The sequence below is a fragment of the Centruroides vittatus genome, unplaced genomic scaffold (genome assembly GCF_030686945.1).
Source record: "Centruroides vittatus isolate TY-2023 unplaced genomic scaffold, ASM3068694v2 contig_854, whole genome shotgun sequence".
NCBI classification, from domain to species: domain Eukaryota; kingdom Metazoa; phylum Arthropoda; class Arachnida; order Scorpiones; family Buthidae; genus Centruroides; species Centruroides vittatus.
This window is the reverse complement of record NW_027122558.1, coordinates 1,879,188-1,905,762: the sequence shown is the minus strand read 5'-3', so window position 1 is coordinate 1,905,762 and position 26,575 is coordinate 1,879,188. Positions and strand designations below refer to the sequence as shown.

The window sequence follows — 26,575 nt, the reverse complement described above, 5'->3', positions numbered from 1 at the left end:
AGATTCATTTTAGCTTTCATTATGAGCTCTTCAATGTTTTTTATTTCTCAGATGTGATTTTAGTTATTCCTTTAGCTACTTGAATCTTCTTGATTATACTGTATCTTTTTTTTAGATAAGACTAAACTGCAGCCTACTGTAGACCTGGTCACGTCATTTTACCCAGCAACATCAGACATCTGTCCACTCTCTACCTTTGCTATTATACTCTCACCTTTCAAAAATAAAAACCAACACAAAACTTAGAGTGCCCTCCTGACAGTCTCAAAAATACTATAAAAAATTATTTCTGTCAGAAAAATAAAAGGCTGGAATTACAAGGGAAAGTTTCAAAGTTCAGAAAAACACTCCGATCAGTTTATACTGGGTTGAGTATCGATGTCTCCCATGCTCCGAAAAGTTTCAAATTGTTGCCTGAAGACAAGGGAAGACCAATCGGTATTCATTATTTTACGTCGTTTCTTCTTGTATTTGTGAGAGGTATTCATTATCCGAACATGTGTTCGCTGTCGAAACATAAGAATCTTTTACGAAAGTGTTCGTTATCCGATTTGTTCATTAATCAAACTGTTCGTTAACCGATCACCCACTGTATTCGCAATGAATGATATTAAACAATATAGTTTTAAAAACTGAATGTAATAATCACACATATGTTTCAATAAAATAGGAATTTAAGTATATATTCAATAGTCATTTAGACTCAAGACATCTCATACAAACCTTTCAGTAAACAAGAGTTGTCAACAAAAGTGTTGTTTGTAACAAGAATGCCATGAGCTTCAGTATTGCATTTCCTACGGATTGTTTGTTATGTGACATCACAACACATTTTTTTCGCTTAACAACACTACTCAGTATCACCCCTGAAGATGACAGTTTAAAATGGAAGAAAACCATTTGTTTTGTTTTAAATTTATACAGTAGAGCGTCGATAAGTGGAACCAATTGGGGACTGGGGTCCTTCCAGTTAATGATTTGTTCCAGTTTCCGACTTTGTACGAAAAAATACATTAACCTGTCCGATGTTCAAATTTTTCTCCGTTGCGTATCGCTTCCTGTTGAATTTTTCTCCGTTGCTGTGTCGCTTCGTGTTGAAGTTTCGTCGATTTTAAGCCTAACAAAAATTTTTATAATAATCATCGAGGCTATCGTATCGTTAAAAATTATTTCTGCATTTTGTACAAACAAAATAAATATATTAAAGAATATAAAAAAACATGAAAATTATACTTTAGAAGTAAATTTAGTATCAAAAACATTCCATTCAGCACGGCACAGTCCGACTGAAAATCGTTCCACTTTCCAGCCATTCCACTTATCGACGCTCTACTGTACATTATTTGCTGGGTTTTTGGTGTTTAGGTGTATTTATTACTAAATTACACCAGTATTGTGATAGAGACTGTAGAATGTTGTTTCTTGACAAATTTAAATTATATAATGTAATGTAAGAATAAATGATGTTAATCATATAGATCAATTGACATATTTCAAATAAAAAATGTACGTGATTTTTTAATCCACATTTCATTGAAAAAACTGTAACATTCAATTACTAAGAACTTTTAGTATAAATACGTGAATCCCTTCTCATAGGGTTCCCACCTTTTCACATCATCTAACCCAGTGGTTCCCAAAATGGGTGCTATTGTCCCATGGGCAGTGAGTAAATCTGAAAGGTGAAAAGAAGCAAGTGGGCAGCAGGGGCACTGGAGGCTGGAAACTGAATGATAACCATAGGCAAAGGCTGGGATCACTGAAAACCTTTACCTTTTCTCTGTTAAAACAAGTAAAAAAACATTGCATTTAATGGTTTCCAGATATTAAGAACAATGTATGGTAAGTGTGAGGTTCATAGAAAAGTTTTTCTAAGAATGTTTCCAAGTCTTTCTTACACAAAGGAAAATGGGTTAGGGGCATTCAATATAAGTTTATGAAACCAAGAGGGAGGTGGCTAAAATGTTTGGGAATCATTGATCTAACCTAAAAATTATATGATGAAGAAAATAATATCATTATCATCATCTTTGTAAATTATTATTACATAAAACAAAATAAAATGCATATTGCAATTACTTCTTATTTTATATAACAATATAATATAATTTGTTTAACAGTACAATATTTATAGCATGTTAGAAAAACTTCAGCATTTATATAGTAGGTACCAAGGAAATAAAAATCTTAGTAAATATAAGTTGGAAACCCAACTGTTTCTGAGATTAATAATTTTTCTTTTAATATGATCATAACTTATTGGCATCTACATGTCATAAGCAATGAGAAAAACAGAAGATAACCTTACAAATCTTTACGTCAAATGTGATCCACATGTATTCCTTCCACTTCCATGAATGAATTGGCATCTTACAGAATTACTCTCTAATTTGACTTGTTATATTTTTTAATCTCAGAAAGAACTGAGTTTTCAATCTATGTTTAATAAGGTTTTAATACAGTATAGTGTATATTATCTGCCATATAAATGCTGAATGTTTTTCAACACTATATAACAAAAATTTGTATGCCTCTTCCATTAATTACATATTTGACAGTAGGATAATCAAGATGATTAAGGTGTCAGCCTTCTGCTCTGGGAACCCAAGATTTGAATCTGGGCAAGCAACCTGGAGTTTCTCAAAAACATCTGTCCCAGATATGTTGGGCCCCTCCCTCACCAACCAGTTCTTGTAGGTCAGGTCAAATCCATGACAGCTTAGAGTAAAAAGCACTTAGTTTCCACAGGGTAAGAGTAAAAAATAAATAGTATACATTTAGAAAGGAAGTTCTCTACCTAAATCTACTAATATATACGAAGGCTCTTTTTTAAATAAGGTCAGTTTTTTAATAAAAAAAAATATTGTAAATATCATTAAAATATATTTTTTTCCATATTCTACATACTTTTATCTACTTTTCTACATAATTTCCATTTTTGTTTAAACTTTTGTCATACCGCTCAACAATTTTTTGAATTCCGACTTCAAAGAAATCTGCCGCCTGTGAAGAAACCCAATCCATGACTGCAGTTTTCACTTCTTCATCGTCATTGAACCGTTGACCACCAAGGAACTCCTTTAAGTATCGAAACAAGTGAAAATCACTGGGTGCAAGGTCTGGACTGTAAGGTGGATGATCTAGTTGTTCCCATCCAAAAGAACTGATTAGACCTCGTGTTTGTGCAGAAACATGTGGCTTTGCATTGTCATAGAGCAACATTACACCGGAAGACAGTAGGCCATGCCACTTGTTTTGTATGGCACACTGGAGTTTTCTCAAAGTCACACAATACATATCAGAATTGATTGTTGTGCCTCTTGGGGCTTAAAATCTACTAACAAAATCCCTTTCCTGTCCCAAAAGATGGTTGCCATGATCTTTCATGCTAAAATTGTCTGTTTGGCTTTCACTTTGGTTGGCAAAGATGTGTGACGCCGTCCCATTGACTGTTGCTTGGACTCAGGAGTCATGTGAGACACCCAAGTCTCATCTCCTGTAATGATGGGGTCCAACAATTCATCTCCTTCCTGATCGTATCGATTCAAAAACGATAAAGCACTGTCCAATCTTTTTGTTTTGTGATCGTCAGACAGCAGTCTTGGAACCCACCGAGAACACAATTTTCAATAATTCAGTTTCTCCGAAACAATGGTATACAAAACTGATCTTGAAATCTGTGGAAATTCAATTGATAACGGTGAAATCGTAAATCGTCGGTCCTCTCGAATTTTGTTATCCACATCACAAACCAAATCTTCAGAAATCAGAAAAGGTCGGCCAGGGTGTGGCTCATCATGCACATTAACTCGCCTATCCTTGAACATCCTTACCCATTTTCGAACTTTACTATAAAAGAGAAATGTTTACTGGACTGTAAAACAAACGTACTACACCTTTTAAGTATCCAGTAGGAAGTTTTATTAGAATAAAAACGTTTTCGGCCGCATTAATCAGCCTTTGTCGGATGCGGACGGCCTATCATCGGCCTGGAAATCTCTTGTCGACTAGCATCACGTTTTGACACAGAAAATGGGGCTTAAACCCGTCAATGCGCAGGCGCGGTTGTTTGTAAATTTCGAACGCCGTTTTTTTGTAATTTCGAATTTTGTTCGTTTTTGATATTCGTTAACTGACGAAGGCTGATTAATGCGGCCGAAAACGTTTTTATTCTAATAAAACTTCCTACTGGATACTTAAAAGGTGTAGTACGTTTGAACTTTACTGTTACTCATAGCATTATCACCGTAAACTTCACAAATCTGACGGTGAATTTCTGCTGCTGCCAAGTTTCTTGCACTCAAGAATCAAATAACAGATCGTATCTCACAGTCGGCGGGGGACATTGTGTAAATATGTATTACAAAATCGATTACCGAAAGCCTGGAACAAAATAAAATCAAAATTCTGAGATGCTATTGTATAGATTTGGTAATTGATGACTCTTCAGTGATCCTGAAATTTTTTCTCAAGAAAATTTCTTCTTGGAGACTTAATTTGCTTAAACATTTTAAACTTCTACAGCTCAGCATACAGACAGACAGACCAATATGGCTGCAAATGGCGTCAAAACACGCGCCAAGCTTGCATGGAGCAGAAGCGCATGCGTACTGTCGTGACTGTGCATTATTCTCACTCTCATTCACAAACGGACCTTATTTAAAAAATAGCCCTCGTAAAATGAGAATGTTTGTTTGTTAGAGGTAATCTTGGAATCTATTGAAACAACTTTTAAAATTCTTTTACTATTGAAAAGCTTATTCCTTCTAGACGAACATAGACTATATACTATTTTCATATTAAAAAAGAAAAATGCACAAGAAAGATGTTTTTACTGTGGCATTTGTGTCGCATGTTGTTTCGTCACTTGTCTGCCCCATTCCAGGTTGATAAGCTTTGCCACCAGGTGGACTTTTTTAAACTTATTATCTCATCTATCAGTTTCAATTTGTGCAGTTTGGATAGTTAATTATATGCTTTTTTATATTGTCTCAGTTGTCTGTTTCTTATAACAACATAGATGCTCCTCTATTTACACAGGTTAGGTTCCTGAGGTTTTGTCCTAAGTCAAAAACAACTTATAAATTACATTTGGCACAGAATAACCACTTATTGTTAGTGTTTGACTTTCAATATACTCAACAGAATACATTATGCTGGTTTACCACTCACTACTACTTAGTAGAGTTTTTTCACCTAATGCACTTACAAGGAAACTGTCAGAGTGTCTTTTGATAAATATTAATAAAATTTAGTTAATAATTATGCTAAAAGTATACAAACCCTATATTAAATTTGTAATATTCACTAAAAGTGTTAATCAGGGTTAATAACAATCAAATATCATACTATTTTATATTAGTTTAACACAAATATGCAAACTTTTAGTAGTGAATGCATTGTGGAGGAAGAAGAAGATATTACATTTACAGAATGAAGAATAAACTCAAATAAATGTTATATGAAAGATTAGATTGTGGCAGTTGGCAACACAAAACTTGACCACCATCTCCAACCTATGTGATGTCAGACCATGGCTAACTCTACTTTTTGGGTCAATGTGCTTCTGTCTAGTCACTTCCTTCACTGCACACTGCAACCACTGTTTCCATAGTCAATGTAATTGTAACTCTTGTATATAGTTCTGTAAAATAAACTCGTGACAACAACCATTGGACTCCATCGTCTCTCCTGAATCATTCATTCATCATGACAATGACACTACTCATAGATGTAATCGGAATGATCACCATTTCCTTCTCGAGAGGTACGTCTTAGTGGCCTCCACAATGTAGTAATCTGGACTAGGTGATCCCAGTCCAGATTACTACATTGTGATTACCCCAGTAATGCCGAGCATTACTAAAAATTTGCATATTTGTGTTAAACTAATATAAAATAGTACAGCATTTCATTGCTATTAACCTTGATTAACACTTTTAGTGAATATTATAAATTTAATATAGAGTTTGTATACTTTTAACGTAATTATTAACTAAATTTTATTAATAATTATTAAAAGACACACTGACAGTTTCCTTGTTAGTTTTATAATGTCAAGTTTAGTTTCTAGAGTAATAAATCGACACTTCTGGTATTTATCTCTACTGCTAGATTTACTATTATATTCTGGATGCAATTTTGAAGCATTAATCATAAAAGTTTATAAAAAACTGCAAAAAATGCCATTACTCCAACATTACTGACTTCAATACCATCTCATCTCTAACACCTCAGAATTTTTGAAAAACAAAAAATGTTAATATGCAGTAGAAATAAGTCCACATTAATTATTTATTGCTGGACAAAGACTAACTTCAATGCCACCCCATTAGTGGCAAGAGAATTTCAGAATCAAGGCAAAACAAATTTTAGACATATGATCAAATTGTTTGTAAATCAAAGTTCGTAAACTAAACTGCACTAGAGAACACCGGAATGTGTAAAATACTGCACTCTTACTTTCCTTAGATGAAAGTAAACTTATGTAGGCCTGTAATATTTTTGTGTTCACTAGACCATCCATGACCTGTTGGGTCACTTGCTATTTAAAAACTTATAAAAGAATAGAAGAATATAAAGCCAAACAATTGTCAGATTATAAGCTAATCAGGTTTTTAAATGTTTATATTTGGATAAAAACACCATAATAGGTAACAGTAGCATTTTATAGATGCATAATGCAATTCCCCATTGAATGAATGCAGGAAATTGTTACTTTCCCAATAAAACCTAGGGATTTAGTGAAAGTAATCAGAGAGCAGAGTGAACAACCCTATCCATGTTCATAAGGTACTACAAATTGAAATAAAAACTTTCAGTGACCTGGAGCCACTATTCACAAAGCCAAAGAGATTGAAAATCAAATTATTAAGAGTTGCAATGATCCTGGCTATTCAAATGAAAAAAAGAACATAACATTCTTAGGCCATAGCAAGTGTTCTCTCATGAAAAAAAATGTATCAAAATCCAAAACGCAAAAGATCATTGATGAATTCAACAGACTCACCTACCTCATGCTTACAACAAACCACTGCCAATAAAAGAAGCAAAATAGAAAGACAGACAGCACGTGCAAGTATCTAAGAGAAGACTAACCATGTTTCTATGAGTCACTAAAATCAGAGTAAGATTTTTTCATAAAGGAAAGCTATAAAATATCTAAACAAAAATAAATTTAAAAACTCACGCCAAGGTTTAAATAGCTTCTGGTAAAAGAAAATTCACTGAGTTTGGCATTAAAATAGTTCCTTTAGTATTGACACAAGCACTTTTGAAAAGTTTATAATTGTCCTCAGGTGAAAAGAATGATTTTAATAAAATGAACTTGCAGAATGTTCCAAGGAGAACAGAATTTTTTAATTCAAAACAGGCATTCGGTAATTCCATTAAGAACGTGCAAAACTCGATTATAAACTCGTCGAAAGTGCTTGTATCAATACTAAAGGAACTATTTTAATGCCAAACTCAGCAAATTTTCTTTTACCAGAAGCTATATAAAATATCTTCAATTTTGTACTTAAAAATCATTGTCTCTCTCTTACTTTTAAAAAGTAGCATACCAATTATGGAAGAACATTGGATGTTAACTGTTGACATCAAATTACTTCATGGTCACACCAGGCAACTTCCAGCTGCGCAGGCAACTGCAACAGCTGTTCCCATTAACTAGTAAACCCCTTCGAAAACCAGCACAACTGCAACTGCGACTAGAAACAAAAAGTTTGTTCTACTCGTGCTGATTGCAAACGTGCATCCAATCAGCAAACACCTTTGTGCCATGTGATACGGTGACAACATTGAAAATAGTTCATCCTCATGGCAGATAGAAGATTTATACTTTTACAGAATCGAGATTGATTGAGCTTATTCAAGCTTACAAATACCTGCAAGATTTTAATTCTTCGTTTTATCGAAGATTTTATCATCTTGTGTATTCTCACCAGCTCTATCAAAATAATTGCCATTGTTTCTTTTATTCATTCCAGAAAGGAACTGCTTGCCATTTTAATAAGAAAAGTGGCTAAAATTCCGTAAATAATCTAAAGTGGAACGTAAAATGTCAGTAAACTCACGAGAGTAGTCAAAAACAACTTACTGTAATTTTATTGGTTTATTATAGGGTCACATGTTTGAGTTGCAACACCAGTGAAAATGTGTGACCATGAGAAGACACGCGCAACTCGCACGTGTTGCAGTTGCAGTCACCTGCAGGGCTGGAAATTGCATGGTGTGACCAGGGCTTAAGGAAAACCACCACTGTGCTTTTCCTTAAGTATTATATATGTATACATACATATATATATATACACACACACACTCAATTATTTTAGCAGATGAATCTTAAGTTATTCACTACCAATGTAGACCCATATTGTAGTTTTTATTTCAGAATTATCTAATGTATTTGCTGAGAAACAGTTTTTAACTCCTTGAAAGTGGAAAACTGACATCCAACATCCAATGTTAGTCTGGACAATTCTTTGATTATGAAATGGAACAAGTTTAACAAATAGTTGACCCCAGGTGAAACCTTTGATTCCAGACTTATTTCCATTTGCATACAGACAATTTAATAAAGCATAATTGTCATGGATAGATTTGGTGCAATTGTAGATTCATTATCTCCAAAACTAATTTCTGTTTGCTATGTTTTATAAACATTCAGTCATGAGTAGACTATACTATCACCATTTGGTCAGATGCTTGGATCTTGTAAAACAAGTATCCAAAGTCTATTGCTTAATAAGTTTTCCTACATTATTTCCATAAATTCAACTATTGTCAAAGTTTGTTTAGATCTTCCAAACCTTTTTAAATACATTTCATACTTCAACAAGATTCTTACATACATTCTTTCATGGCCAATTTCTAGTGATAATGTTAGGAACCCTAACATTATTACTAGAAATAAATCCTGTTTTCACATTCCATTCCACCAACTAAATGTTTTAAACTGCTGTTTCTTCGGGTACTTTTCCTGATTCATATTAAATACCAAAAAACTCACTTATTTAAAGTTTCATTTATTCAAACACTAATGTAAAAAGATATTATTTAATTAATTTATTCTTTGTCTCTTAACTTCAATTTCTTTGGCTTATTGTTTTGTTTTATTTAATTGTTTCATTTGTCATTTTATGATTTTTTTTTACCATTCTGTTTAACAGAGTTGTAATTAGTCTTTAGGGCTATAAATCTTATTATTCAATAAAAAAAGAAGTCAAACTTTTGGCCAAAAAATATAACCTTTTCTATACTGTGTCCAATTGGTAAAATGTAACTGTTTTAAGTATTATATTTAAAATAATAATTGAAGTACTTAAATGTACTATTTGTGATACAATCTATAAAAAGATACCTTAAGTCAGAAAAACAATTTTCACTTTTTAAGTGCAATTTCAGTTTACACACTAAATAGACTAAGAGGAATCTATAAAAGAGCCTTTATAGCTTAAAATGTCAAACATTACAATACCTTTTCAATTTCACTCTTAGGAAAAGTAAATTCTGTTTCAAAAAAAAAAAAAAAATAGTGATTTTCAGAAAATGAATTTACATTTTCTGAAACCAAATGTACTTCTTCCAAACTAAAATTTACCTTTTTTGAAATAGAATTTATTTTTTATGAAACTGAAAAGATGTAGAAATATTTGGCATTTGAAACTCAACCACATTTAAATCACTTTTTTTCTCTACAGCAAGATTTACTTTTCTAACTTACTTTAATCTAACTAGTATCAACTAACATAAATTACATTGCATTTACCAATAATTAAAAATAACATTCTAACAGTACCAAACAGACTAAATTTGTGTAGCTTTGCAAAGATATTTTTCTGTAAAAGTTAATAATGATCACGTAACCCTAAAGCTTCTTCTAAAGTGAAAAGTGGCCTTTCCAAGAATCTGCAAAGACTGAGACTACTTATTTAATATTTAATTTATGTATATAGACTATTTCTTCTTAAAACTATTTACAGTTTAATATTAAATACAAAATTTAATATGCAAATTAACAATAAATACATTTTTATTAGTGCTCACTTACTATACATAATTTTACTAAAAGAATATTTTAAATATTTATTCTGTAAAAACAATTTAAATGTAACCAGTATTTTTCACATTAACATTACCTTCATATGAATTTCATTTTGTAATTACAACACTGTTAATAATAATAATGATATCAATTTGCCATTAATATATCAAATTTTCCTGTTTCTTTAATACAATAATAAAAATAACTATTCTTCTCTACCTGGACTTAAAAATCAACCACAAAAAACGTTTTGTGGTTTGTTGATTTTTAAAAACCTTTTAATATGGAGCCTTTTTATTTAAACTTCTAATGCTTTCGGTCAGTTGATCGACCTTCTTCAAGAAAAATCAAACAATTCCAATTTATAAAGTTCCAAAGTTTCAAAATTAGTTTCGTTTTTTATAAATTGGAATATTTCAATTTTTCTTGAAGGAGGTCGATCAACTGACTGAAAGCATTAGAAGTTTAAATAAAAAGACTCCATATTAAAAGGTTTTTGTGGTTTATTAAAAACTATTATGCGCCAAATTTTTAATTTTGTTTATTAAGTATTTTGTCCTCTCAGACCATAGAAGTACATTAAAAATAAAGTATATAATATTTGATTTTAAAATACTGTATTATCCAACAAGGCATGGTATTGATGTCTAAAATCCTAATTCTGTATTACTATAGTAACAAGTCCAGCTAGATACAATGTTTTGATAGTTTTAAACTTGGAACACACTATCCATCAATGGTTGTTAACATTTTAAAATCCCAAGTTGAAAATAGCCAAACCAACTCAACACCAGAGTTAATGTACCAGATGAAGTCAGTGATGTTAATACAAAAATATACCATATAAAAGTTTAGAACACTGTCTATTGGCATTAATAAGGTTTTCACGAGCAAAACACGAAAGCACTTTCGATATGTATAGAATGTCTTCTTCATGCAAAACAAACAAATTTTAGAATGTTAATATGAATTTTAATATTAACATTAATATATTCTAATTGGAGTACATGAGTTATTTTTATATGTTTAACATGAATTTGGTACTAATTGGAATGCACATGTTAAATTTAAATGGTGCACTATTAAACTTACACATTTAATTAATGGTCAAAATATAATTGAAAATTAGCAGCTGTGATTTAATTTTTTAAAGTTTTGAATAGTGAAACCCATATCTTTAGGAGCTCTAGTGTAGGCCGGCCTATTACATGGGTCCAATATCTTAATTTATGATGTTTATCAGATGAAAAATATACCAGATTTTATTTATGCTTCTTTAATAAATTTGAACATTTTGATGATACAAATCAACATGGTGGAGAAAAAGAACAAAAATGAACAACAAAAAACAAAATGTCACATGGAGAATTATTTTAAGTAAAAGTCATATGACAGTGATACAGAATAAAATAGCTAATGGAATAAATAAATATATGGGAGTGTTATAGGTTTACAATAAGTTACTGTATGTAAAGATTTTTACATTAAAATATTGTAAATGAAATTTATACACAAAACAAAATTTTATAAGTTATGGCACATAAATGTAGATAAAAAATTAAATATTACACAAATTTGAACATCGCATAACCTTATTTTTTAGTTTAATTCAACTAATTGCAGGACTACAGCCAAATGTAATCTGGCAATCATTTGGCCTTATTATACTAAGTAATGACTTTGTCCTTAAACCATCATAAGTTCTCTCTTACTTCAAAGTAATTCTGCACATGAATACTCTATTTTCATTGTTCTGTTTTTATTTTTAGTGTTGATGATTTATACCATTGAAAATGTTCAAATTTATTATTAAAGATGCATTAATAAAATCTAGTATATTTTTATATAAATACCAAAACACTGACTTTATTTATTGCTTTTCCTATGTGGTATATACTTTACCAGAGCCCAAAGTTATGCATGAAATCTTGAAAAAGTTGTCTAACTACAGGAGTTACAATAATACATTCCAAAAATAAAAATTTATCACAAACTTATTTTATAAATTATATTAAACCATTTCAATTAAAAATGTGTTTTGGAACATTAAAAAAGTGCCTAGTGGCAAAGCATGTGAAAAAAGAACCCGACTTGCAGAAAGCAAAATTCACACTTTTTAACCACTGCTAGCATTTCTGCTCAATATTAAGTTTTTTGCAATTTTTTTGCTTTGTATTTTTGGTTTTAGTTCCAATCTTCAGTAGCAGCCAAGTTTTTTTTTTATCATATGTAGACAGCATTTGTAGTTAGCTTTTGTTGGGTTGAAATTTGAAAAAATTTGAACCTATAAATTCCAACTGTCATTCATTTGTCTGTCTTTTGTTAATATCAAGAATGGAGTTAGATGAAAGACGAGATCAGATATAGAAATCTTAGGGGCAAAAGGTCCCGATTAACTATATACGAACTTCCAATGCAAAACAGAAGTCACGTTATTTCAATTCAAAACTTTTCCCCCAAAAGTAGTTAACTGGCATGGCTCTATTGTTAAAAAAAAAGTGTAATGAACAGGAGCAAGTCACTACTAATTTGAAGTGGAGAGCATATATTTTAAATTAAATAAATTAAAAATTGTAGCCCTACATTGTGAATGTCACAATAAATAATTGCTTGTTGCGTGTTTACTTTTTACAATTATCTACACTTTATCCATCTAGATTCATTGATGTAATTGCTTATTTGGTTCACAATAGTAAATTATCAAAACAAAAGTCTACTGACAATATACTGTACACAGACTCTTGTTGACATAATTGGTCAAGTAGCTGCTAACTTCTAAATTCAATTCTATACTATTACAAAAAAAAAAGAAAAATCTTTCATTTTTAGATGAGGTACTGCCAGAGTAAATAAACATCCAATCACTGGAATACAAACAACACAGGAATTTACAAAAATGTGTGCAAACAGTAATTTTTACCACCAAAATGAGAACTATAGTTACCTTATTTGTGTGGATATGTCATCTTTAACCAAAATTATTGGAAATTACTCTAGAATATACAAAACATATTAAATCAGTAACAGCAGTTAAAAGTGAATTTTATTTTAGGATAGCATCATTAAGGAACTCAGGGATATGGTTAATGTATCCAGTTAAAAGCCATCTTGAAACAAAATAAAAGTTAACTTACTGTTATAAATAACTTTGATTCAATAAAAGTAAAAACTTAAATTTTTCGTAATCGAATAAAATTAATAAAAATGAGACAATGTGAAGAGAAACACTTAAATTTAAAGCCTTTTATTAAAATTGTGACAATGCTACAAGATGAATTTGACATCACAGTTGTCAGAATCCCATTAGTTATCCCAACAGAAATGAACATTGTTAATCTTAACTATCATTATATAGATACTGGTTTATTGGCATTAGTGCATCTAGGATATTATAGACCTTAATCACTATTATATAAACTGTATTATCTTAATTAAGATGGCATTGATTTTTATATTTCTTCTATATAATTAAGCTGAATTTATTTGAATACTATGACTTTTTACTTGTTGGAATTACCAAAAATTTGCTTTGGTAATTTTTGGATAATTTGTATTTATAGAAAAACAACTAAAGAGAAATTAGATTATCCATATATCTAAATCAAATACTGTAAAAGTAAATACAATACAAAACAAGGTAACTCAAAAGTTATTTTGTAATAACTTTAAATCAATAGTATGTCCTCAACTATATAGTAACTTTAAGCATTAAGTTCCAATATCTTTGGTACCCAAAATCACAAATTTAGATTCCGGATATAAAACGTTATGAAAATATACATCATATATAAATATTGAATTAAATGAAAAAATCAAAGATTGTCAATTAATTCATACAAAGCAGTTACTATAGCATTAACATTAAAAAATATATTGTTAACTACAACAAAAATATATACAGTAAACCCCCGCTCAGACTAATGGGGTGTTGTCCGAGATTACAAAAGTCCGCATTAGCAAGGTTTTCTCCCAATCACATAAATATTGAGAACATCGACATACAGTGCAGTAATTTATTATGATCAGCTCTATAAAAAAGTTTTACTCAGCTTTACTAAGTTATACTGCTGAATTTATTATTACAGGAAACGTACTTCAAAAATGGCAATGTATGATCTCTATAAACTTACAGAATATGGTAATTTAATGCACAGTATTCACTTTATATTACCACAAAGGTTTCTGGATATCAAAAACACCTCAATTATAAGCTTTTCAAAAAAATTTGTCTAAGCTTGAAAGTCAGCTATGTAAAGTTTAAGCTTGCTGTCAACTCAGCAAAGTCCTAGTTGACAGGCATTTACTGTGTGTGTGTGTGTGTGCTTGCATGCATGCATATGCACACAAAGGATTGGAGATTGGATATCAGTTTAAAAAATGCTATAAACCTTAAAACATTGATTTAACATCTTGGAACATTTAGAAGTATGTCGAGTCTGCATAAGTCAAAACCCGGATAACTGGACATCATAAGTAGTCAGTTTTCTGTGGTCCCAACTGACTTAAGGTATTAATGTTAAAAAACTCCGGTTTACTCGACACCGTTTAACTCGTCACCACTGGATAAGTCGACATACTTTTGCTGTCCCACACTCCGATAAGTCGTCACCCCCTCCTGATAAAATGAATTCTCTCTGCCCGTGTGGTGCAAACTCATTTTTTTTCAGGAGGGGGAGTTGATTTATTTATTAATATATATATATACACATATTAATAAAAATGCCTTATTATTTTATACATAAAAATACATAAAATGTTAACAGATAAACAGAAAGAAAATATACAATCTACATCAACGTCACACCAAAATGCAATTTTGCATTTTCTCATGCCAGAGGCATTCAGAATCCTTCGACGTTACTTGCCAACAATTGACAATTGCAAAGACGATGTTTTCAAGGTGTTCGTGATCGTTGAAAAAGAAAGTCTAGACAGTTAAGTGCTCAAAACAAACAACACTAAACGAATTTTTCAGTTTTTCATCTACAGAGTAATTGTAAATGGAGGACACAATGTATTGTAAGCCTATACTACTGTATAACGCACTACTATATTTTCCTAATTGTAGTTTTGTGGTTCTTTCTGACTTCGCTTAAGTCGTCACATTGGATAACTCGACACATTTCCACTTCCCCTTGGGGTGTCGACTTATACAGACTCGACTATTTCCTAACAGTATTTAGAAATATTTCTAACATTTAGAAATATTTCCTAACTAAATTCCTAACTTTCGTAAAAGGGCCACATGGCAGTCCTTTTATGAAAGTTAATTTTATTAAGGGACATTTATTCATCTATTTTTACTTTTTATTTTATTTTGGTAGTTATTTATTTTATTAATCTCATCTACAATTTCTGTTGTTTATTTATTTATTTATTTTAGAATTCTTGTTATCATTTATTTTTAAATTTTTGTATTCACATTCTATTTTCACCTTCTATTTTATTGTAACTGAAGGTGGTCAGTTAAGCTAATCAAAAACATTATTATTTAGTAAATTTCATTGCTGGATTTTTTAAAGGTATGTTTTTTGTTGTAATCTATTTATCCAGTTGATTCAAAATACATGGGTATTTATAAAAATTATAAGCTGTTATAATACAAAAATATTAAAATTATGAAAGCATTCTTTTTTTTTTTATAATGTCAAAATTTTGACCCAAGGATGAAGACAGAAAAAATAACTGATTTATATATAAGCACATTTTAATAAAATAAATGTTTTCAATCCATTCACAAAGCAGTTTCAGCTTGTAAATTACAGTTTAAAATTTCATGCATATAAAAATTTTAATTCCTTTTTGTATTTGGTTCTAAAATTTTGTTTATAAGCTGAAATTAATTTATGAATTGATTAAAATGCCTATTTTGTTAAACAGTTTTTCCCCCTATAAAGAATAAAACAAAGTTCCTATCAGTATTTTAATTGATATTTTGAATTGATAATTGATATCTACCTATTAAGGTCTAGAAAAAAGTCAATCCAAATACAAAACTTTCATAACTGGGCAAGCATACTATCAGTAACAAATCCAAGTAATAGTCTCTTCCAAATATCCTTTTATAAGATATATAAGACATTTTTTATACTAATTGAAAATAGCACAATGTCTATTACAGCCTCAGCATTAACAGCTGACCAAAATGTAATTAAATTATACATATTCTTTTCTCACAAAAATTTCACATATAAGTTGTGTATGAATAATGGATTGTCATATATATACACACAAAAATTATATGTAATTTTTATATATACAATATGTGCATATAAAATAATTAACCCACTACTTTTATTAGATCATATATTTTTATCAGATAGATGCATCATGTGAAAATCAATAGCTTATTTGAGAGCAAATTTTTAAAAATCATTCATTTCCTTGTTAACTTAAAAATTTGAACTATTTGGATTAATATTTATCAAATCGCTACTTATTGCACATCATCCAGTACAACACATTTTACTCTATACAACGTAAGTAAAATTTCATCTATTCAAATACTTTCTCCCATTTTTTTTTTAAATTTAAGATAAAATATTTTCAGAAATTACAATATGAAAGAACCCCAATTAACCCCGGTATCACGAATCGATGCCATCTCTAACGACCAAAAACTCCAATATTATGGACAGCCACGGCCATTTTGGATTAAAAGTTACAAATATAAAAGACGTACGAGATATATCACTTTTATGCCATTTTATATCTCAATGAATTTAATTATATATCAGAACAATTTTTACATCCTTCTTTTTATACATTGTCCAGTTCAATCAAGAGAAGAATTTTTGTAATTTTTACATTATTTATCATACAGCTAATATACATATGATAGTTTTAAGAATAAAAATGCATATTATTGTAGTTACATTCTAATACAAGTACAGTATACCCCAGATTATGTACTGTACATAATGTGTTCCATCGAATAAAAGCCATATTGTGAACTGCCTTTTCCAACACATTTTTTTTTTTAACAACAGATATATGAAAAATGGCAATTAAGTAACCTCACCGAAAGTTTTTGAGCAACAGCCAATACGGTTTCACGATCCAGCATTCCACAGAGGATGCCCTCGTAAAAATTGTTTGATTCTAGATATCAAAGGTGCATTTGATAATGCATGGCAACCCACAATTTTAAAACTTATTAGACGTACCAAAGTACCACAAAATATTTTCTACTCGCTCGAGGATTTCTTGAAGGACAGAATGGCTGGGCTTAAATCGTGCTCCGTTAATAAAAACTTTCTCCCTAAATAAGGGCAGTCTTCGAGACTCGATATCCGAACCTCTACTCCGGAACGTTTATTATAAGCGACGCGCTAATTAAATTATCCAACTGTTTTCGATCATCAATCATAAAATTGGCTATATCATTAAAAAGTAACTAATTATTGACGATTTGGCAAATTTTCTCAAAACAGACATTTCCAGTCTTCACCCTGACACGTAACACAAAAACCAAACGGTGATGCTCGGAACAGACAAAGGTTTGCGTTGGCTGGGACGAAAAACAAGACATTCGCATCCGGGCTCAGTCTCACGTCAGAGCCGAACGAGAGAAGACAACAAACTATTGTTTCGGAACATGTGCCATCATCCCAGACGTCCTCCGGCAAATTATGGCACAAAAAAGGCGCCGCACGGCAACTCAAGACATGCCCGCACGTAGAGATTCAGACGATTCGAGTCTCTCCGTAGTAACGAGCTTTCGAAAACATCTGACACGACACGGTCCGGAACCGCATGCCGTCCGTCGAGAAGACCGAGCGAAATTTTCTAATCTGTTGGCGAGGACCGATCGACGTCACTCCGAAATTTCCAGAGACGGGGGAAAGACGACAGAGCCGGGAGAACCCCGACCCGATTCCCTTTCTCCCTTCCGGGCAGAAAGGACGGCGGGCTCCGGACGCCCTCCGAGCCTCCACCGCACCAGGGACCAGACAGACCAGAAGACCCGGCCCCTCCCATTCGAAAAATCGAGTACCGGGCGACGACGAACTCGTCACGAAACACGCGATAAGAGACAGGGCTTATCTTCATAATTGAAGAGAGACGATTTTCGGGAAACGACCGGAAAAGGAAAGCGGGGTAACAGGCAAACGGCGAGGAAGCACGGAAGAGCACGGGCCAGCAAAGAATTCGGAAGGAAAACGAAGAGCAAACATCGGGGTGCTCGGCGTTTGCACCTCACACGTTCCTCGGGTCGTAAGACGCAGGAGTGCAAACGACGAAGTAAACGTCGCCGCATCTGGCCGGCCCGTCCTCGGGTCGTTTGCCAAAACCAAAGTGGTCGAAAACGGACGTCGACCGTTTTAACGACGCAGACGGAAAGGAAAGTTAGTCCGGAGAATTGCGGAATAGGCTTAGAGACGGACAACGCATTTGGACTGCGACAAGACTAGGCCTAACAAGTATAATAAACGAATACCTCGTTATCGTCGACTCTCAGTACTCGGCTATTCCCATCCGTATCGCGGCCTCGGGTATCGTCGATTTTGCTATTCAGTAACGACGCACGATCTAGGGTCGACTCGGACGCTTTACCGTCGACTTCTTGTTCGGAACATGCTGCCATCTTGGACGAGAACTACATGTATAATACTTACGCTCGGCTCTATTGGTTGAAACCGACGCATCACGTGTTATGTACGAGAAAGTGTTATTGGGCCAGACCGGTCGACGTAGAAGAAGAAAACTATGGAAGAGGGGGCGGAAGATGAGTCAGAAGTTTCGCAACGACGCCGACACGGAGAGGGGTGGAACCGACGCGGTCGCGGCCGAGCGGGTGAAAAAATTAAATCTTTGGTAAAACTAAAAGTGCATTCGGCGTGCTTCGCTTGCGGCCGCCGTCTCGTAAGGAATTCCGGATTCGAATCGCCGTTTTTCTCGGTCTCTTTAACGCGTCGAAGGCGAAATATTCGTTTTTTCCTCCGACGCAAAATGTCGGAAAACAGACCGAGCGGCGAGCCTTCGATACAGCAGTGGTTTCTTCGACAGAGGGCGCGTTGGCAACGGACTTTGGTCGCCACGTCTTTCCTGCGGCGGGCGCCAGAGGAAAAGAGAATGCAGTCGGCGTCGGCCCATGGTCTTTGTCCGATACCGATTTTTATTGAAGCTACTGGACGCGTTGTTAGGTCGCGCGAGTGCCTCCGTTCTCAAATGTCGCGCTGCTTGTCCGCGGTGTGTCTCGACTAGGATTTCTCAAACGGGATCCCAGGATCCCGGTCGTGTTTTTTAACCCGGGAAATTTTTCTCATCCCGGGAAATCCCGCAAATTTCTTAAAAATTCACTTTTTCATTATTTTGTGTTAAGGTTGAGGAAATTTTGCAAATACAAAGTACAATTAACTCATAAACTGTCAGAATACATCTGTATTTATTAATTTTAAACCTACTTATTAGTTTTTAAAAATTTTTGCTCGTTATGGCATGTCACAAACGGTCAATAATCAATACGTAGCTTATTTGTGACAGGACTCTGAAAATTCCTTACTTGTCAAAACCTGTAATATCTGGAATAATTGCGCTTATGCTGTCTTAATTTTTAACTATGCCCAGTAGCTTCAATAACTGCGTAACGCCAGGTTGTGCAAATTGGGCAAGGATACAAACGAGAACGAAGTCTGCAAGTATGAAGTTTATCTTCATAAACCCGATTATTAAAGCCAAACGAGTTGCCGAATTATCGGGCTATAAGCTTGGTGCTGCTATTAAAGTAGCCGAGGTAGACAAATCAAGAATACTAGAGAGCAAAAAAAGTACTACAATCTCGAAAACGAACTAGAAATCTTCCAGGCTACAGGTGAAAAAACACAACATCTGTCTTCTCTTAAATGCATTAAACACGACTCCACTCACATGAATTGAATCAGAAAGGGCATTCTCAGTAGCGGGTCTTTTCATTACTAAAATAAGAATTAGATTGAGTGATCGGGGTATTGACCACCTTCACTTTTTAAAATCTTATAAAAATTTACAATAATATTTTGTATTATGTTTTATTTTAAAAAAACGAAAATTACCTTTTAAGTTAGAAGTTTGATCAAAATTTATTTTATTATTATTTTTTTGAATTTTCAACTTAATTCAAAGCATTTTTCGTTGTTGTTGTATGCAGTTACCAGCAAACCTTAATAAATTTTTTCTATTTGTGAAAATTTCTACGTAATTCAAAGGTAATTTTTAATACAGTGAAAACTGCTCAGGCGACCACCTACATTCGACGGGCACCTGTCAAAACGGGCAAAAATTTCTGGCACGGAATAGTTTATACGTAGAGTCTTCGTATAAGTTATCCGTATTAGACGACCACCTGTGTAACGCTACCGTGGACATTGATTTTTGGTCCGAAACAACATACAACAACTGTAATAAGCGACCACTTTCCCGAATATATTTGGTCTAAACTATTGTTCGAACCCATCTCAACAACGTTCCCCCCTCCTAATATAATGAATTAGTCTAAACTTTTGTTCGAACCCACTCTTCCACCCTTAAAATTAGGTGCAGGTGTTAATGAATTAGTCTAGCAACAAAGGAAATTCATTACAGTTTGTTCGAAATTGTCCGAAAAACGAAAGAAATGCCAAGTGCTGTCGTATTAAAGGGTACGTTCGTTAAGTCAAACGAGTTAAACGAGAATGACGTCATCGTTATTCTTGTTTCGTTAGACTTTTCGAACGATTCGTTATAACTAAATGGCTGTTTCTAAAATCGAAGATACGAATGTTGCTAGTGCAGCCTTATCCAAAATATTTTTCTTAGGTTGCTTCGGATGGACAGTTATTTCAATCATTTCACTTTTTAATTCACAATTTAAACACTCGAGTAGTCTAGAAACATCGATATCGTCGGGCGCCATTTTCTTAACGAAGTAAACTAACTCTTTCCTTCGTGAGCTTCGTTAGGGTTTCGTTCGATACGTCATCACCGCGGAGCATGCGCACTGAGTGAGACTACTACTTTTCGAACGATTCGTTACTAACGCGTTTAACTCGTTCGACTTAACGAACGTACCCAAAGTTATCAGAGAAAGTGAAAATGGTTTATCACAACGGCAATTTAGCTGCGAAATTTAACTGTGGGAAAACGAAATTTATTTTGCCGTAGACCTACAGTATTTTCCTTAGGGGAATAAATTATTGTACACGATACAGTTAATCGGCTGATCTCATCGTTTGATAAAATTTATTTTATTCATTTATTTTATTTTTTTTTTACGCTCATATACAGTACATGTGCGATAAATAGTTTCCGTATCAACCTACCTTATTTCCACGATATTTTTAGAAGAATAATACCCAAGTAATTTTCTGACGCAAAATATTCGAAAAACAATAAACGCGTTAACGCAAAACTTAGTTTTACCGGCAACCTTCCTTTTTCGATTTCGCCATTATCCAATGACAATGGCGAAATCGAAAAAGAAAAGAAAGGAAATGGCGGAATGTAATGAAATCGTATTATGGGAAAAAATAATAAAATCGTTTTATTATTAATTAATAATTTTTCTTATTGTACTTAAGAAAATATTAAATATTAAAAAATATAGTTCTTTTGAAGTTAAAATAAGATTAAACTAATGAAAACCAAAACGAAAGTGACGGAGAGATACGACGCGCTTGTATATCGATGACGTAATACACGTAACTGAGGAGCGAACGAAAAGAATCAAGTTGAATTAATACCAATATTTTAAAGATTAATACAACACTCGCATTCTCTCGATTATAATGCACACTTTTTTTTCCGATTTAATGAAATCTGTCTTATAAAATCACTACGACTCCTGTAAATCGAGTTATCCGATAAGAATACCAATGTAGCTCTATCGTTGAAAAACTTTGCTTATTTTTGCTCACCTCGAGTTTTGCTTACTAGAAATGGCTAAAAAGTGAGCAAAATTCGTACGAAACTACGGTATTACAGCACCACCTGTTTTGGACGACCACCTGTCTAAATGACCACTTTTTGAAGGAACCGTAGGTGGTCGCCGTAGACAGGTTTTACTGTATATATCTTACACAGCGTTATTAATATGATTTTGGAGGTTGCAGAACGTATTAAATTACTTTAAAAAATGAAAAATAATTATATCATTTGATTTCAAGATATTTTATATATTTTAAAAATAATTAATTCTAATCCGGGATTTCCCGGGATCCAGGGAAACAGTTCACTTTTATTCCGGAATCCCGGGACAAGCAAAAGACCAGGAAATGAGAAACCTAGTCTCGACGTACGATGTCAAATCGAAAGATCTGACATCGTACGTCGAGATGTCATTGATTTTTGATCTGCATCCTTTCATTCGTCTTCTCGTCTGTCACTGCCATTTTTAATTAATAGCGAGGCTGAGGCCGAAGTTTTAAACGCGAAAACGTGTATGTCGGACGTTCAACGCCGCTTTCCTGTAAGCCTAGAAGTTTTGCAATGGTGTTTAGAAAGTCAGTGGAATCATGCTCGACATTCCAAACGCCATTGTCAAACTTCTAGGCTTACAGGAAAGCGGCGCTGAACGTCCAACGCAGTGGCGTAGCGAGTGGGGAGCAAGTGGTGTATCATGCACTGGGCGCCACTGGCAGAGGGGCGCCCAAATAGTCTCCAAGACAAACTATATGTGTTTCTGGAGGGGGAGGGGAGGGTGTGCCAATAAAGTGTCGTGTCCCGGGCGCCAGTTATGTTCGCTACGCCACTGGTCCGACGTACACGTTTTCGCGTTTAAAACTTCGGCCTCAACCTCGCTAGTGCCGGTCGAGTTATTCTAGTGTCCGTGTCCGATTTCTTGTTTTCGTTATTTTAAAAAATGTCATTTCCATACTCTGCATTCTGTAATTATCTTTCCCCATCACCCTCCAAATTCCCGAGGCTTAAGTGAAGGCAGATATAAAAAGCAGTGGCGTAGCGTAGTGGAGGCTGCAGGGGCGGCCCGCCTCGGGTGACACTTATAGGGGGCGGCAAAATTTCACAATAAATAATAATATCTTGTAAAAATACTTAAATAACGGGTCGGCGAAATTTTCCTCCGCCCCGGGCGGCTGACACACACGCTACGCCACTGATAGAAAGTAATTCTTTTGCATCTGAATGAAACGTCTTTGGCTCGCAACCGTTCACCTACGCTATTATGAAATCTTACGCTTTAACGAAATAACGAATGCAAGAAATTTTGGCTTTGAAATAAATAGAGAGAATAGTTCGTTATTTCTTTTTCACTTATACTCTTCTGTTTCGGATACTGTCCGATGTTTGAAACGGTCGGGATCTTTTTATGCTTACTAGCATTATTCCGCTATCGGTCTTTTTATTTCGACTAACTACCGTTATTTTGTTCTTTTCTGCATTAATTTTTAGTTTGTAATTTTTGACCGCGTTTGTTTAATTTCTCTTGAAATTATGCCCGTGTGTTTGTCGGGATTACACCGTTGTCTGCACACGCTGCGGTTTCTTCTCTGTGTTTGCATGTCTCTCCTAGGTACCGACAGTTGCCATTATGACGAATAACGGGAATAGGACACTTCCTTGACGTACTCCGGTATTCATTTCTAACCATTCCTATTTATCTTATTTTGTTCATATACGACTTTCACACTTTCGTTCGTGATCTTAATCTTTTTAACCAATTAAATTCTAACTCCATTGTTTTAAATACTTATTTTTAATCTTTTTAATTTCTCTAGACTCTCCCAGACTTTATTTCTGTTTGCACTATCGAAGGCCTTTTCGAAATTTAAGAAAGTAAGATAGATGTATTCGGGAGCCGTAGCTTTACTCGGCATTTTAAAAGTAGGGCCATCTGAGACAGCTGGCGCTCTTTCCGGGTCGGTACGACATACAACTCGTCCGCGGACCACGCTAATTCCACTTAGTGATGGGCGATCCGGTGATTTTCTGATATCGTTATGATCGGTGACCGTTACTTTTTAATCGCAGTGCTTTTTTTTTATGACGGTGATCGCAGTCTACTGACACCAGCCCATCATCACCGGGCCGGATTAACCCACTTTGGGGCCTCCTCCTTCTCCCACAAGAAATAGAGCGCACAGAAAATATAAAACAATAAAAAAAAAAAACTAAATAATGTGAAAAACTAAAACAAATCTTACATTTTTATGAATAAAAAATATTTAATATGCAACAATAAATTTTAGTTTTTCTAGAAAACTTTGAATAGTTTGTTTATAAATTTAAAAAAAATGAAATTTATTTTATTAAATGCCTTTTTTTTAACTCTTTCCGCCCTGTGGGCACTAAGAGGGCCTCTTTTAGTAGGCCCATTATGGGTTCGGCCAGGCCCACAATGGGGCGACCGGGTGGTGAGGGACGGGGCCCGACATATCCGAACGGACCACCCCTCGAAAAATTCCTGGGGATTATTCGACCCGTTCGGATTCGATCCCGGGTCCCCCAGAGCGGTAGTCTGCCACCTTTACTTATTAAATGCCTAACAAAAGTTGTTATACAATAACAATATTCTTAAAATATTAATTGTTTAACATTTTTGGTTAATATTTAAATAATATAATATTTTACCCATGAAAGGTAAATTGAATAATGAAAAAGATAATTTAAATAAAAGCGGAGATAGTTTTAAAACAGTAAGTATATAAATATGAATAAACTTTATTTTAAAATTCAGAAAAGTAAACTGTTTTATTTACAAATCTTTTCAAAATAGACAGTTTGACCGAGCCCTAGACATTTGTCTCATTTGTCTATGCCAGGGGTGGGCAAGCAAAAGTTCAGTGGGAGCCGAAATGTAGGTTTTGCAAAATGCATGGGAGCCGCAGTTCTGTACTTTTTTATTCTGTACTGCAGTTCTGTACCTGGATTTTATTATATAATATAGAACAAGTATTGAATTTTTTTAATAAACATATTTTCACAAAATTGTGGAAATAAAACTAAAAATAATAATAAAAAGCAGAAATTAACACTTTCAGCAAGAGCCACATAAAATTCAAAAAGAGCCGCATGCGGCTCTCGGAGTCTCATTTGCCCATGTCTAATCTATGCGATGATCCGGCCCTGATCACCACGCCATCTGGTATACAGGCCGTGGCCCAACGGTAATGTTGATACAAAAGACGAGAAAGAGCACGTTGAGACTTTGCTGCTGTAATTTGACATTAATATTCTAATTTTGCTGTTGGAAATGCGATAGTTTTGTAAAAATGACATTATTATATATTTATTGAGCGCGACAAAGCGAAGCTCTGTTAGCAATGATTTTGACATTTGTACAATTGGTTGTTCCGAAACCACTTAATCGATTTAAATCATTTTTTCGTAGAAATAAAATCCACATCGGTCTAGGTCACGACTCAAAAGGAATTTTAAAATTCGTCCCGTGACCGGAGATGTTAGAACCGGGGTAAAAAACAGTAAAACACATAGGAATGAGTCCAAACAGCCTTTCTTTCCGTTGATACATGATCACACTAACCACCGTTGCCAACCATTCGTAAATAAATTCGCTACATTTTAAAATAAAAGTCGCTGATTTCGCCACAGATATTTTGAAAAGTCATACTTTTGGCTGATTTGTTTGCAGTCGCTTCTACGTCGCTACGTCCCTCTAAAAGTCGCCACGGTTGGGAACGCAGCCTGCCTTCAGCAGACTCAACAGCAGTGGCGTGCCGTGACATTTGATGATAGGGAAGCTGTGTTTCTGTAAGAAGCCGACTTCCAGGAGCAATCAGTTAATTGCGCGTCAGTGATGGCCTGAGGTCCATTCGTACGTGCATGGTGGCGGAAGAGACGTATCTGACAAAAACCGACAAAAAAGAAACATATACTATGTACTGTACAAAATAGTTTGCTTTAGGACAATCAGCCGTTCGGATGTCCCGGGTGTCGATGTGGTTCTTTGATGGTCGATCGAAGGTAGCCCCGGGACCGTGGCGTTAACAAGTCTGTAGGGCACGGGGAGACTTCCTCTGTTGACGTGGGAGACACGGTCTAAGTTCGAAGAGGCACGGGTTACAGGTTGGCACAATAGACGAGAAACTGTTTTTTTTTTTTTTCTTTTTTGCGCGTTGACATACGGCGTTTTGGTTATTCGGAACGTTAACCGAGTGCCAGGTGTCCTCGATTGTCGGAGATTATATCAATCTCCGTTCTTTCTTTCGTCCATTTTGATTGGTCGTTCTCCCTCAATCACGCTTCCCGAGTGGTTGGTCTCTCGTTACTAAACGTAACGAGAGACCAACCACTTACCCGGAGCGCGAGAAAAGTCAAAATCGAAGACGAATTCGATCTTCCACCGATCGTAGGACGACTTCCTTCCGCGATTTACGGTTTCTGCCTGGCAGGTTGATATAAACAATGGGTGTCCGACTACGAACGACTTTTTCCTGTTTTTTTTTAAACTAATAAATTTTTCTCTAAATTAACCGTTTTTTCACGTCTTTCGTGACGGGTCAGAACTGCCCGGTACATGACATTTCCATAAAAGTTTTAAACAAATACTGGAAATGACAAAAATAAACAATTTATGTATTTTAGTTCTAAAATACA

General features: G+C 34.2%; 1 protein-coding gene across 6 annotated transcripts in view; it reads right to left on the bottom strand.

Annotated features, from left to right (window-relative positions):
• The window catches only part of LOC136982586 (uro-adherence factor A-like), a 114,364-nt gene extending 95,600 nt beyond the window's left edge, over positions 1 to 18,764 (bottom strand). For 3 of the 6 annotated variants that reach the window (XM_067279116.1, XM_067279115.1, XM_067279117.1), the window contains exon 1: positions 18,486 to 18,624. Coding sequence is in view for 2 of the 6 variants with exons in the window: in XM_067279112.1 (XP_067135213.1) it covers positions 18,486 to 18,632 (147 nt within the window). In the remaining 4 variants the exon portion in view is untranslated. Of the gene's footprint in view, positions 1 to 18,485 lie in introns of all 6 variants that reach the window. The other 3 variants (XM_067279112.1, XM_067279113.1, XM_067279114.1) reach the window with 3 other exon arrangements.
• Positions 18,765 to 26,575: the final 7,811 nt, after the last annotated feature.